At 34.6% G+C, this 14563-nt stretch overlaps 1 protein-coding gene across 2 annotated transcripts in view; it reads right to left on the minus strand.

Moving 5' to 3' along the window:
- Nucleotides 1–1453: 1453 nt before the first annotated feature.
- The window catches only part of Epha3 (EPH receptor A3), a 305965-nt gene continuing 292855 nt past the window's right edge, over nt 1454–14563 (minus strand). For both annotated transcript variants that reach the window (XM_028761158.1, XM_028761157.1), the window contains exons 16-17: nt 10823–10978; nt 1454–4149 (exon numbers count right to left, since the gene is read on the minus strand). In XM_028761158.1, the coding sequence (XP_028616991.1) occupies nt 4044–4149; nt 10823–10978 (262 nt within the window). In that variant the 3' untranslated portion in view covers nt 1454–4043. The remainder of the gene's footprint in view (nt 4150–10822; nt 10979–14563) is intronic.

The raw sequence follows: 14563 nt of genomic DNA on the forward strand, positions 1-14563 counted from the left end.
ATGTATAAATACTGAAAGTCAGAACATTTACAGTATATAATACTATTCAGATACGAAGAAAAATGGTATCTTGAAAGTTTCAGATAAATGGATGGAACTAGAAAAGGTCACACTGCAGGAGAGATTCCAGACCCAGAGAGTCAACCATTACTATATTTTCTTTCATTGACAGTTCCTAGCTCCTTGTCAGCAGCTGTTAAGTATATAATGTATAATAAATGACTTGTAACTTCTGAGAATAAATTGCCTAGGAGTTTAGTGATACACATCAGTAGCAAACATGAATCATCCCTGCAGTTGGGAAGCTGAGGCAGGAGTATTGTAAATTTCAGACCAAACTAGTCCATATAGCAAGCTCACAGATAAAACACTTTTCCCATAATAATATTGAATAACATTTACAGAACAGATGAAAATTTTCTCTTTTTTTCCTGCCTACAATTTACCTTACCTGTTACAATGACTCTCTAATCCACTCTACATGCCATTTCTCATCAATGCAAAAATCACGTCTAATTTGTTTTCTGATCTCTTCCTAATCACTTCTGCCTCTATAGGTTTCTAAGTTTAATTTGTTTCTCTTTGACTTAAAAAAACTTTTCATTTTCACATAAATCAGTTTCATTAAGTGGACTACAAAGGCAAAGAGTTTATTTGTGCTCAAATGTCATGTGTGTTCTAACATGTAGCTTGCAACTTAGTTAGTTGGCTTTTATTTTTATCCTACCCATCTATACTAGCCTGGCTTCCTTAATGGCAGCCATACACTTTCCTTTGGACAGGAACTGTCCTGAAATGTCTAACTTCTCTAGAGAGTATAGTTTCTTTATAACCCCATCACTATGCCCAGAATAAACAAGTCTGAGTATTTTCCAAGCTGAGTAATATATTCCCCTCCCCATTGTGATCTGAGGGAAATCTTTAGCAGGTCTGTTCAGATAATTAAGGAACAATGATAATTTCAAGGGAATCAAACTATTAAAACTAGCTAGAGTAATATTTTCTACTCATACAAACATATAGCTTCAAGTTAAGTTAATGGTAGAAATGTGTTGAAGGGAAGAAGACATAATGAAAGCTAATCATGTGACTTGCTTGATCTTTGGTTCCACCTCTGCCAAACCTATTGAATGAGGTGAGAGCATATGAATTTCACAATTCTCTTTAAGTGTGTATGTGTGAGTGTATGTGTGTGTGTGTGTGTGTGTGTTTTTGTGTGTGAATTAGACTCATAATCAAGAGAACTAATATTATTGTATTCACTTTCTATGAAGATTGGAATTTCCCCAACTTTCTAGTACTACGATTGGAACATTAAATGGGTTTTGGAACATAATGAAGAAGACAATGAAACCAAAATCACATTCTTAATGGCAAAGATAATGTTTCCTGAATTCCCTGTATAAATTTGCATATACTTCACATATAAATAAAACATCAAAGACCACTTCTGTATTCCGATTTGTAAAAATATTTTCATTATGTTTATTATAAAAATATAAATGTTCCCACTAGAAATCATTTTACATTAGTAAGAGGCCATCTACATTGTGCAACATAAACTAAATGAATCATGTTTCAAAAATGCAAATTTAAAGTAAACACATACTGCCAATCATATCATATTTATACATGGCTTGCTAGATACTTAGTACAGCATAGACTGGGTGTGTTGCGAGAAATAAATAATATCTATAAATCAAATTTAAGATACAAATCAGGTAATATGGTACAGAACGTGGCACGGGAGCGGTAGCCTCATTGATATGGGAAGGCGATGTAGTTCCTGTACAAAGAGATGGCCATAAGCATTCTAGTACCTCTACTCCCCAGTCCAGAATCGTACACAGTTATGTTTACATATGTACAGGGAAGGGGTTATGCAAAGGAAATTCATAAATGATAAGATAGAAAAATACTGACAAATGAGGAGCAATATACTGTTTAAACATCCTCTACTTTCAAACAAAAAAAAATCTCACCAAAATAAATGCAACAGATTCAATGATTTTCAGTATCTACTTATTTTGAAATTCATTTTTGTTAAGGGTGTTCAGAATATTTTCAAAGAGAGGGAATGCTGTTATAGGTGAATTGATTCAGATGCCACATTTGAATTTTGATATTTTAACATTACAAATTGTAAATTGCTTGATTAGAGTCATTTCTAGCTGCTTTCAGGAGATATAAAATTTAATATTAGTTTCATCAGCTCATTTCCAAAATATTCATACTCTTAGCAGTTCAATACAACTTCTATAGCACGATTTGCTTATAAGGAGCATTGCCAAAATTTGAGAAACAATTTCACATCTGAAAGACCCCACCTAAACTCTAAGATACTAAACCTACAACAGATTATATTTGGAAACTTTCCTCTATGATTGGAAGTTGGATTTCTTTAGTGTCCCATTTTCTATAAAGACATATTTCATGCCACACTGTTGAAACCATCTTATTCTGTGACACATGCATTCCTTGGTCCTATGGAATGGTACTATCAACAAGAAAATCCAGAACCAAAAATATTGCTTCAGCATGTACGGTCATCTGGATGTCCACTAGGCGCATCCTACTTAATATTAAAGAACATGCTTACAATTGGCCTTTCGGGAACAGCAAGTCTACATCCCCATAATGAGACATCTCATTTCTCCATTGTCTGTGGACATGGATTATTTTGGTTAGATGAGTTGCTACTTCAAAAATGTTATGCTTAATAATATGTTTAGAATTTGATTGTTTCTAATCATGCACCTAAATCACAATAGGTACATTGAAGTGGAAGACTCAAAGACAGTTATACCTGATATTGATGATGAAAGTGTGTAATTAATGACCTACACCCCAGTGATGCAGATGAGTAGCTTAGTTATCTTCATTCTCTACACATTTAAGCAATGATATTAAAATGCTTTTCAAAACAAGAAGTTTTTCTTTCTTTTTTTCTTTGTTTAGCTCATGCATTTACCTATAGGCTGCTGTCAATTACCGTACCCATTTAACCTCATTTTGATCTTTCCAGTTTGCAAATCTAAGGAGTTCTAACAAGCTTCTTTCATGAATGAAAGGAGTTGATGTCCTCGAAGCACCAGAGTAGGAAAGATATGACATCTGGGTAAAAATCTATTACATACAAGCCAGTATATTACACTAAATTAGGAGCATACAGTTACTGATAAATGAAGAGACAAAAATGAATGTGATATTCAGACTGAGTGATTTGGTGACAGGGAAATCATTTCATTTTGTTGGTACAGATAAGTAGATTGTTCAACAGTTTTAGAAAAGAATATATCATTCTCTGGGTCTAGTTAAACATGTTTCTTACTGCTGATAATTTGCAATAGCATTTGGCACTTGGCTGTAACAAAACCCAAATTAAATCATCAATGCATAAATATAAAACAATTAAAAAAATCCAAAAGCAAATAAATATGCACTTCCCCCCAAATTAAGACATGTTTTTACATGGTATAGTTCAGGAAGGTAACAATTAAAAATGTATAGTATTTAAAACAACTACAAACTTCATCTCTATATGTTTCAAACAGATAAAGAGAATACTAAAGTGATAAGGTAGTAAATATGGCCAGATAGTTTGAGGTATAAATGCCTCTAATTTGCTTCCTTTTAAAGAAACAAAATACCTGTTACAGATTTTTTTTTCTGTGTATAAAAATATCGCAAGTCTTTTCCCCTGTGGCCATTCACAACAAACCCTTCAGGTCCATTTTGCTAATTTACTTGGTTTACTTCCATGATAGTTAATGATCAATGGCTCTACACTAGTTGTTCCATTTTGTATTTTAATTAACCCCATCAATTAACATTTAAAAAGCAAATACAAAACGAAATGCACCCACCCACTCATCTGTAAAATGATAGGGGAAAATAAAGAGATTTTTCAATTCCATTTTAAGGCATTTGGACTTATAACTGAGTGTCTTATTAGACTTGGAACTTTCAGCAGCATCTTCATCATTTCCACCTGTATGCAGGATGCTGCCACATCTTCCCATTTCTCACATCCTTCCAGTACTTTACACTGGAACTGGACCATTCTTAGATTGTGTTTCTAGAGCTTTAATGGTGCTGATGATCTTCTTCTGTGGCCCAACCACAGTAACACCAACCTTTTTTATGTCACTGTAAAACACAAGAGAAAAAATAACTGGTAAGAATCATGAAGTTCTGAGTAGAGTAGGAAGAGGAAATTTTTAATTTTCAAATAAGCTCGACTATATAATTATATATCTCATGCTTGATATCTGATTCCTAATTTTCTGATAATGATCTGTTGTTATACGTGGGGTATTTGATTATTATGTTGTATAAGAATATAGGTGTTGTAATGGGATAAATATTCTTCTTACAGTTTTGTCAACCCAAAACTTAGCATTATGTCTTTATTTAAAATTAGGGCTTTTGGGAAATATAACTGGGGCAGGGATTAAAGCAATAGAGAAGCAGAGTATTAGGCAATGATGGATGGTAAATATAGTGTGTGATTCTTTACAATAGACAAAAAAGGATACAGAGTGACATAGGAAAGAAAAAAATATTCAAAGGTAGTCAGGGATTGAGTTATACTGTCATTTGAAATCCCATGATGTACCAGAAAGTACAAGAATCAAGACTCTTTTTAAAAAATGATTCTTGGGCTGGAGAGATGGCTCAGCGGTTAAGAGAAACTGCTCTTCCAGAGGTCATGAGTTCAACTCCCAGCAACCACATGGTAGCTCACAACGGGATCTGACACCCTCTTCTGGTGTGTCTGAAGAAAGTGACAGTGTACCGAGTACTCACATACATACAATAAATAAATAAATCTTTAAAAATAATACTCAAAAATTAAAAAAAAATGATTCTTAAGCAAGTTTACCAATTCCTTGATTTCTCATTTTTGCCTCCAAAATACACCCTGTTATTGAAGGTTACAACTGTGTGGAAATATGTGATAACAGACCAACTAAACTTTTTTTTATTAGCCTATCTGTTTACAGATAATAATACAGTTTTTTAAATCTTTTGATATTCCATTGAATCAGATCAACCTCAGCGGTTATTTAGACTTCAGATAATTAAAAGTCTATGGTTGGTTATAATTACTTGTTTTCTTGTACTCAGATGTTATGACACAGAAGTCTTCTACTTAGTTTCTTTTGGGACACCTTCCCTGGGGCCATAGAAATACTATATTAAGTCTGACTATGCTGAGACCATGTGTGAGCATATTTATCTACTGTATACTCCTTTCTATGAGACGGCAGACTTTGAAGGGAAAACACTGCTGACTCCCTTGATAAAACCAGTATTCTTTCTTTATCATCTGAATGTTTCAGTCAATACCAGGACAAGAGCACCACATCTTGACCCTCCCCTGTTCTCAAATTCATGACCCAGAGCATTGGTTGCTGTTGCCTTAGAATTTATTTCTTGAATAGTCATTCATAAATGGAAGAAGGTATATCTTTATTAAATGTAAAGTAGTTTAAGCTTAGAAATTAGTCATGAAAATAAGTACAAGAAAATAGCTTTATTTTAAATAAAAATAGTTAAGTATGTGTATTTCATGAATTCCTTCTTTTTAAAATAATGTGCTGATATGTATATGGTCCTAGTCCCCACTCAAATATTCCCTTCTATTGAGAACTTCCTGCTTCTTTTTCATTTCTTACCTTATTTTTATTATCATCAATTATGACTGCTTTTCTTTCTGATTTATTTTCTTCATTGTCTTGTCTCTCCTTGACATTCAATGAGGTAAATTTGATATGGACAAGGATTCTAGCATAATTTGACCCTTGTGAACAGACATCACCCTTAGTAGTGGGTACTCTTTACTAGAGGCTCTATATCTACTAGAGAAAGAAACATATGCATGTCTTTATTTCCAGCACCTAGGAAGAAGAGGCTGATGGACCTCAATGACTTAAAGCAAGTGCAAAATGGGTTCTAGGGCAGTCAGGGTTACATATAGAGGCCTTGCATTGAAGAAGAAACAGGAGGAAGGAGAAGAGAAAGAGGAGAAAAAAGATGAGGAAGAGCAAGAGGAAAAGGAGGAGAAGTAAAAGGAGGAGAAGGAGGAGAAGAAAGAGCAGAAGAAGGAGGAAGAGGAAGAGCAGAAGAAGGAGGAGGAAGAAGAGAAGGAGGAAGAGGAGGAAGAGGAAAAGGTGGAGGAAGAGGAGAACGAGGAAGAGGAAGAGGAGGAGGAGGAGAAAGAGGAAGAGGAGGAGGAGGAAGAGGAAGAGGAGGAGGAGGAAGAGGAAGAGGAGGAGAACTCCCAAGAGTCTAGAAAGTGTCTTGGGACATGCCTTGTTACATCTGTTCTGAGGCTGTCCTCAAACATATTCCTATAGATATCTATATAGCAATGCCTCAGACTCCTATGTCAGGAAAGTGATGAAAGACAACAGTAGATTTAGAACTGTGTTTAATTTTAATACTGAGTATTACATTTGATTTTGGAAAAAAATAAATAAATCATCCCTTTCAGTTTTTCCCTGGGATATTTTTTTAATTTTTTTAAAAATTTTTGTGGATCTACTTTTCTTCTTTGAACCACTCTGCCACTTCCAGACTCTGACTTCTAACTTCTGCAGTCTCAGTAGCATGTGTGGTATTCTCAGATCATTTTGATTATCCTATCTAGTCTAAAAGAGAAGCAGAATCATTCAAGACTAAAGAGTTGCTTTTGATTGAGACCAGAGGCTGGTATATTATCAGCAGCTCAAACACAAAGGGATGAGTGCTACCATATAGGAAACGGCACTGAAAGATGCAGGACACTAACCTGTAACAATTACTCTGCATGGCATTAATTCCCAAATTTAAATCCCCAACAGTTTCTGTCACTCTCAGCATCCTTATGCTGTCCTCTCTCTCAATAGGACCTCTCTAAATATAACCTACACTATAAGATAATATTTTAATAATGATTGATAAAAGTGTGTCCTTGAGTTCATGTGAAAATTTGGGACCTTCAGTAGCATTCATTTTTAATGAAGTCCCTAAATTTTATGAAATGTATTAAAATTTATTTGAGCAGGAAACTCTTCTAACCTTTTCTTAGGGATTGGTCGACTGAACAGAAAAACAGAAAGAAACTCTATATCCCATCCAGGTATCAGCCAAATATAGGACAATAGGGTTTGATGATCAAGTGAGTTATTTCTGAATTGAGGCTGGATGGCAAAAGACAAATAGGAGTTGAAGTAATCAAGTTCAGAACATAACAACATGAGGGCACAAGGAAATTTAAATATCAAGTTAAGTGTCTGAGAAAATTTTAGTAGAAAATGTTGTCTGATTACTTTTATCGTGGTCTCAGTAAATTAAAGTCTCTCTCTCTCTCTCTCTCTCTCTCTCTCTCTCTCTCTCTCTCTCTCTCTCTCTCGTGTGTGTATGTGTGTGTGTGTGTGTGTGTGTGTGTGTGTGTATGTGTGTGTGTGTTTGTATGCCTGTGCCTCTTGGTCCTGCTTTTATGTGAATGTTGAGATGAGAACTGAGGTTTTAGCTTTGTGATTGTGATACATTACTTAATGGACAAAGCCAACTCTCTAGTCAAGTAAACAATCCTTCCTTCCTTCCTTCCTTCCTTCCTTCCTTCCTTCCTTCCTTCCTTCTTTCTTTCTTTCATCCTTTCTTTCTTCTCTTTATCTTTTTCTTTTTTTTTAAATTTTTCAGTTCTGTAATAATACAAACCAGAGGAATGTATAAGGTACAACATATGGTGACTTAGAAAGATTATTAAGAAAATATACACTGGTCCTACATTGCTCCTAAACTGAGGACAAAAACAGAGGGGGCAGGGAAGACATCTAAGGAAGTAGAGGACAGCAACATCTAACACTATCTGTAGAAGTTGAATGAGAATGTCTCCCTTAGTTTCAAACATTTGAATCCTTAGGTCCCACTTGGTGGAAAAGTTTCAGAGGATTAAGAAGTATGGGTTTGTTGAGGGGATTATGTCAGTGGGGTAAGTTTGGTGTTTTAAAAGTACAGGTCATATTCAGTTAGCTTGTTCTCTCTTGCCTCCAACTTGGGGGTCAGTTTTATGATCTCAGCTACTGTGTCAGCACCATGTGTACCTGCTGCTATGCTGTCTGCCATTGTGGTCATGGACTAACTTTCTGAAGCGGAAAGGAAGCTCCCAATTGTAAGCAAGCTTTCTTTTGTAATTTGCTTAGGTCATGGTGTCTCTTCCCAGCAATAGAACAAGTGTTAATATACTCTAAGAATATGAAGAACAAGCCCGAAAGATTGGAGACATTCAGAAAAGGTGGGATTGCTTCCTGAATGGATATTTACCAATTATTCAAATATAAGTTATAGTGAAAGAAAATGTTCTACCAGCCAATGAGTTTATTGTTCATTACATTAATGTTGACACAAGTAACCACTTATTGTTGATTGGAAGACACTTTTGGCTTACCTATTTTGAACAAATACTTTTGTTAATCCATTCACAGCATCTAATGGGTGACTGTATTTATATTACAACATAGCAGTTAATCTTATTAAAAGTGTTCTGTCTCTTATATTTCAATTTAGTATGTCATTATGCATTATGAAAAATAAACATTTGCATAATTATGCCTTTAACATATGACAATTCAGTGGAAACATTCAACGTTGTGGTTATTCTCTGTCATGCTTATATGCTCTAAAGCAGGTGTCTTGTATATCATAACACTAAATGTTTATGTTACTAAAATAAGAATGTATAAAAATGTTCAAAGGAAAAAAAATTGAGTGCTCAACTATATCCTGTAACAGTCTGATCAAAACTACCAGCACTGAAACTCAGTGTACTGTTGATTGGATAAGAAATCCATTCAGTAAACATAGTCTTCCACTTTAAACAGGACTGTCTGTATGTTTTAGATGGACTGAAGTAAGTTTACTTTCTGAGAACAAGATATCCTCTCCAATAGCAATAAAGATATTCACAGGTCCTTTGCCATCTTAAATGTTTTTGATCACAACACTATTAGCCAAATTATACAAATTAATTGTTGTACACTTATGTATTCATTAATTGCACCATGTACTCCTCTTTTGGAGATCTAACATGCAGCTCCCCACAGTGGAATTGTTGAAATGACCGTCAGGGTAACATTCAAAGCCTAATAAATGCAGGAACTTTTAAATGCCTCAGTTACAGAGGGAAAGACTTAAATGAACTTGAAACGAAAAAGAGTTACATTTAACATAGCAAAGACAGAAGAGAGAAAGACTGACAAGTAATTTGTTCAGCTTGGGGCATATCTGCCCAACATAAACATCTTTCTCTAAGAAAGTCTCAAATCTTACATTTGGATGAAGGCCTCCAGAATCAAGTGGGTGATCTCTTGCCCTACTTCCTTTGAACAGAATTGATAAGTAAGGGCAGGCATGTGGCTATTGTGGTTCTAATGTCCAAATGGAAATAAATTATTTCTTATATCTCTAATAGTAAGGAAAGCTATGCTTCATGATTAGTTGTGTGATAGAACAGCAGAGTTGAAGAGCTTTTGTGTGCATGCATGTGTGTGTATATAGGTGTGTGTGTGTGTGTGTGTTTGTGTGGATTTTTTTGTTTGTTTTCTGTTTTTTGAGACAAGGTTAAGTGTGTGTGTTCTCAGAGAAATATCTATATCTATAAATATAGAGATATAGAGATTGAGATAGGGATAGACATAGAGATAGAGATAAAGATATAGATATTGTTCAGAACATGAGAAAAGGACACAGTCATAGTACCAAGTGAAGTAAATTGAACCTCATTTATAGAGAGATGAAGAACATTACCACCTGCTCTTTGCTTTACAGTTTCCAATCATCATACTTTGAGGGTAAGAAAAAATTATCATCTTCATCAGGACCATACTTTTTATGATCTGTTTCTTATCTTGTTTCACTTTTAGGGGCAGGGTTTCATAGGGACAGGCTATGTTTGTCTCACAATGTCTGTATAGATAGATAAGGACGATCTTGAGTTTCTAATCCTTTGTCGCCTTTCTAAGTGCTAGTATTAAATGTATGTACCTCCACACCAATTTTATATGGTACTAGAGACTAAATATACTCTACCAACTGAGCTATATATCTAGTTCTCACTTGACTCTCAATAAAATTTCTTTCCTATTACCAATGATTTTCTCAAATAAAATTCTTCTGGGAGTGATGCCTATGAACCATAGCATGGTACACTTGATTAAGACTAACAACACAGTGCATATTATATTTTCCTAAACTATGAGCCTTTTAAAGAAAACAGAAAAGTATTGTTTAACACTTACTGGTAACTTCACTCTTCTGCATGCTTTTATTCAGTGAGCAAACACTTTAATAATAAATGATGATAGCTTAGATAGATGATAGATATTCAGTAGTTGTGAAAATGTTTTTCAATTTTGGCATTTTTCTCTCCCTACTCAATTTTCAATTAATAGATGCAAAACTTTTATTAAAAAAATAACAGGAAACAACATATATAAGAATATACACTATGCTTGTTAATGTTTTTTTACTAGAGGCTTGTATTTATGCATCTAACCAGGACGTCCTACTATCTAGGAAGTCTCTATCCTACAGGGACTTCCTTTCATGAGAAGATAGCTCAATAAATGTCAATGTGTGTGTGTGTGTGTGGTGAAAAGGACTCCCAGGCTCTGCTCTGTTGTTATAGTGGATGTTACTTTGAGATTTAAAGCAGATATTATAATCTGTGAGTCTTAAACAGGTATAGCCAGGTATCTATAACCTATTAATGAAAGATGAATATAATCAGAAGGACATACACATCCCTCTGTTTTCTCCCCAGTATGTCTCTTACTCTGTGGAGATCTTGGCAATGGTGTCACAGGAGCTGTACTCCACACCTGTGAAGATTTCCTTACAGTGTGCTGTCCTCATGCCATTAAGCCAATCACCAGTTGTGTGGAAGGTAGCGATATCAACATTGCTTTGGTCCAGAAGAAGGTTTGATGGCCTGTAAGAAAAGAAAACAACTAAAGGGTAGAAATAAGAAATTATTGGTGTGGCCAAGTGTCAAAATTTGACACCACCATCAGCAAGAACCTCCAGACTGCATGTGGTGTTCCTGTTTATTTGAGGAATTGATCTGCCATGAACTCTTCATCTGTTCAAGCTGGCTCCTTGGAAGGAGATGATAATAATCTTGCTTAAGTGATATCTTTTTCTGCTCTTCCCTGGTTTTTAAATCGTCAAAATGTTGTCATAAAAATATATAAAAATATCAATATATCTTTTTCTAATTTAACCTTTTAATTTATTAGCAAAGTAGTATGATTTAAATACAGTTATAGCAGGCATGACACAGTAAATACTTAGCCATGAACTCTGTTTCTACATTAAATCCTTTCCAAATGAATGGTTGTTTGTAGAAATTGCATAGCTTTGCTGAGTAAAGAATAATTTAAAATATATGACACACTTACAGCCAGAGTTGATGTCAGCACAAATTTTTATAACACTACCAATGTCATTTAAAAAGTAAAAATTAAAAAAATGGAAAATAACAGATGGATAATAATATATGAAATTATTCCTTATTGGAAAATACTAAACAGCTATTGCACACACATTTTTGTGTATGTGTATATACAAATCTTCAGATACATACAGACATAGAGGTTGACAGAGGTATATTGCCAGCATTCATCAGCATAAATTAGAAAACATTTAGGGTTGGTTTATGGAGTCTATTTATATATGTAGAAATGTAAGCCAGATTTTTTGAAGCAAAGGTCCAAACTGAAATGAAGTAAATGGAGAAACTCTATTTCAATCCCTGAACAATCAAAGAAAGCAAGATAAGAGTAAACTGTCTTAGGATGGGGGTGATTTTGTTTGTTCGGTTTTTTCTTCCCCACTCCCTTCAGCTTTTAGGGATGCCTTTCTTTAAGTGTCCTTTGACTCACAAGAATGTTTTATTTCACGCTTCTATTCTTTTTTATTTTTTCATGAGGGAACTTCAAAACAAAGAGGTTACAAAGGCCTTATTTGTAGAATAAATGTAAAGCTTACGAACAATTATATTGTTCCAGGCCCTATGTTAAGCTCATTACACAGGCAACAAGACTTAACCTTTACAACATCAATTAGGCACAGATGGTGTATGCTCTATAATAGACACAGAAGCCAATGCTAACAGAAATTAAGTTACCATCTTCTTTCCCTGAGGCAGAAGAGACAGAGTAGAGATTTAGATACAGCCTATAGGGGAGCTAATGGTCTTCCCTGCTATGCTACTCTTTTTAGTCTAAGAATTGTTTCAATCAAATTTGTTTTTATCTTCGTTTTGCTTAATGTATTTGTGATCATAGGGTGTTACATTACCTCTGATCTATACATATTATGAAGGGTGAGGGAAGAATACATTGTATAACATGTGCTACTTATGTGTTCTGGAGTGGTTCTGTTTTCCTCATCTGTAAAATGGGATTTGTGTGATGGAAGTGAGATAGGTTTTCCACAGCTAACAGATAATGCATAGGTATGTTCAGAACAATGCTACCTCAGAATTGTAGAGGTTTGCTATTAGCCTGACATAGGTTGCATACTTTGCAGATCTTATTTACATAGTTAAAACTTGAAAAATCAAACAGTTCATTCATTTGACGTTTTGTGTAAAGGTTGGATTAGTATGATATTGTTAATTACCGTGTGGAGGTGCGATAAGTTTACGCATGGGTAGTATTATGTATATGACGGTGCAAGAGCCCTATAAAATGGCTGTTACTAGAAGTCTTATTAGTATACTCAATAACTTTTGCAAGCTCATTATGATGTCCCTTATAAATGGATGTGCTATTCTGCTTCATGTTGTTGCTGTTTTCATTACTGGACAAAGTGTTGTTTGCATTAAAATTGTATCTACCATATAATTTTTATAATTGTGAGTATGCAGTTTAAATTTTTTACCTCATAAGAGTTATTGTTCAAAATTTTTTCATATTTTTTGAGGTTGGCAATGGATTTAATCTTTATCCCTTAAGACTGTTAAGTGAATTTTAAAGAGCCCTAAGGTAAAAGGTGTTCAATGTAGAGCAGGCTCCTAGGTTCATGCTGCAGCATGAAATATCCATTATTGTCAGTTTTAAACATTTAAAAATTTTACACTTTTAAAAACACGCTTCTAAATTAAATATATAACTTTAAATGTTAAAATTAAACATATTTTAGAGATATAGGGCCTCAACTTGGGATCGAAGGAACTCAAAGATAAATTAAGAATATTTAGCATGCTTCCTTCTTTATTTTTGAAGTAAGTTTAGCTATCATTGATTATAGTGAAATTGTACTAAGTAAACTGAAAGCATTCACACACTCAGATGCTCTGGAGATCTACACTGTTTCATGAATGAAAGCTATCATGTAGGCTATGTGAGAAACATTCCTCTTGTGAGTAAGAAAATAACTTTGAGGAAAACTCATAAATCTGTGAACTCTACATCTCAAATACACTTTTAATTGGCAAGTTTTATTTACCACTGTTGGCAGTCCCCTTAACATATATACCCACAAAAACATTCCTTAACAAACAAGAAATATGCAAAGTGTAAAGTTAAGGTTTTAAATTTTTTTCTCATTCTCATTCTCTCTCTCTCTCTCTCTCTCTCTCTCTCTCTCTCTCTCTCTCTCTCTCTCTCTCTCCCCTCCCCATGTGTGTGTGTGTGTGTGTGTGTGTGTGTGTGTGTGTGAACAAGAGGTTGAAGATGCCTGTGCCACAGCCACAATGCACATGTGGACATCAGAGGACAGCAGCGTAGGATAAGTTGACTCCTTCTATCTTTATGTGGGTAGTGGTGATCAAACTCAGTTCTCCAGTCCCAGCACCAAGCTCCTTTACCTGCTGAACCATCTCAGTCTTCCAGAGACAGAGATTTCAGGAAAGAATTTCATTTCAGACCTAGGTACTACTTAGAACACATGAGAATCTTATAAATGGATGTACAATTTTAATATCATTTATGTGGATATATTCAAATAATCCGATTAAAACTTTCAAATATAAAACTAATTTAAAGAAAAAATGATAGCAATACATTTCATTCAGCCTTTGTTTTTGTCTTTAGATAGCATAGCTGAACAATGGAATGTTTTGGACAAGTCATCTTTCTCACATATAAACTGCACAGAAAAGCATTAAATCAAGTATGAGAAAGCTTTATAAGAAGTATGAAGTGAGGCTGAGATACAAGACAATGAGATATAAAAGTACCCTTGGATGTGAGGGATAGAAAAGGACCAGCAGTTATGAACATACACAGACCAGACAGTTTCCATGTCTCCAGTAGCTATTGCACAGAACTCATATAGGCTCTTAGTTTCATGAATACTAATACTTTTTTATTTATGGGTTTTGTGGGTATGAAGAATCAAACCCCAGGCCATTTATTCAGGATATTTATGAAGTGTGTAAAATAGCAAAATGGGAAACATTTTCTTTTCAGCTGAGGAAGGTTTGTATTTTTAAACTCAGCACTTTGGACAGATTCGAGAAGAAGCTGGAGAAAATGAGTGTAAATAAATTGAAATAGAACAGGACAGG

This window comes from Grammomys surdaster, unplaced genomic scaffold (genome assembly GCF_004785775.1).
Source record: "Grammomys surdaster isolate TR1022 unplaced genomic scaffold, NIH_TR_1.0 126679, whole genome shotgun sequence".
Lineage (NCBI taxonomy): Eukaryota > Metazoa > Chordata > Mammalia > Rodentia > Muridae > Grammomys > Grammomys surdaster.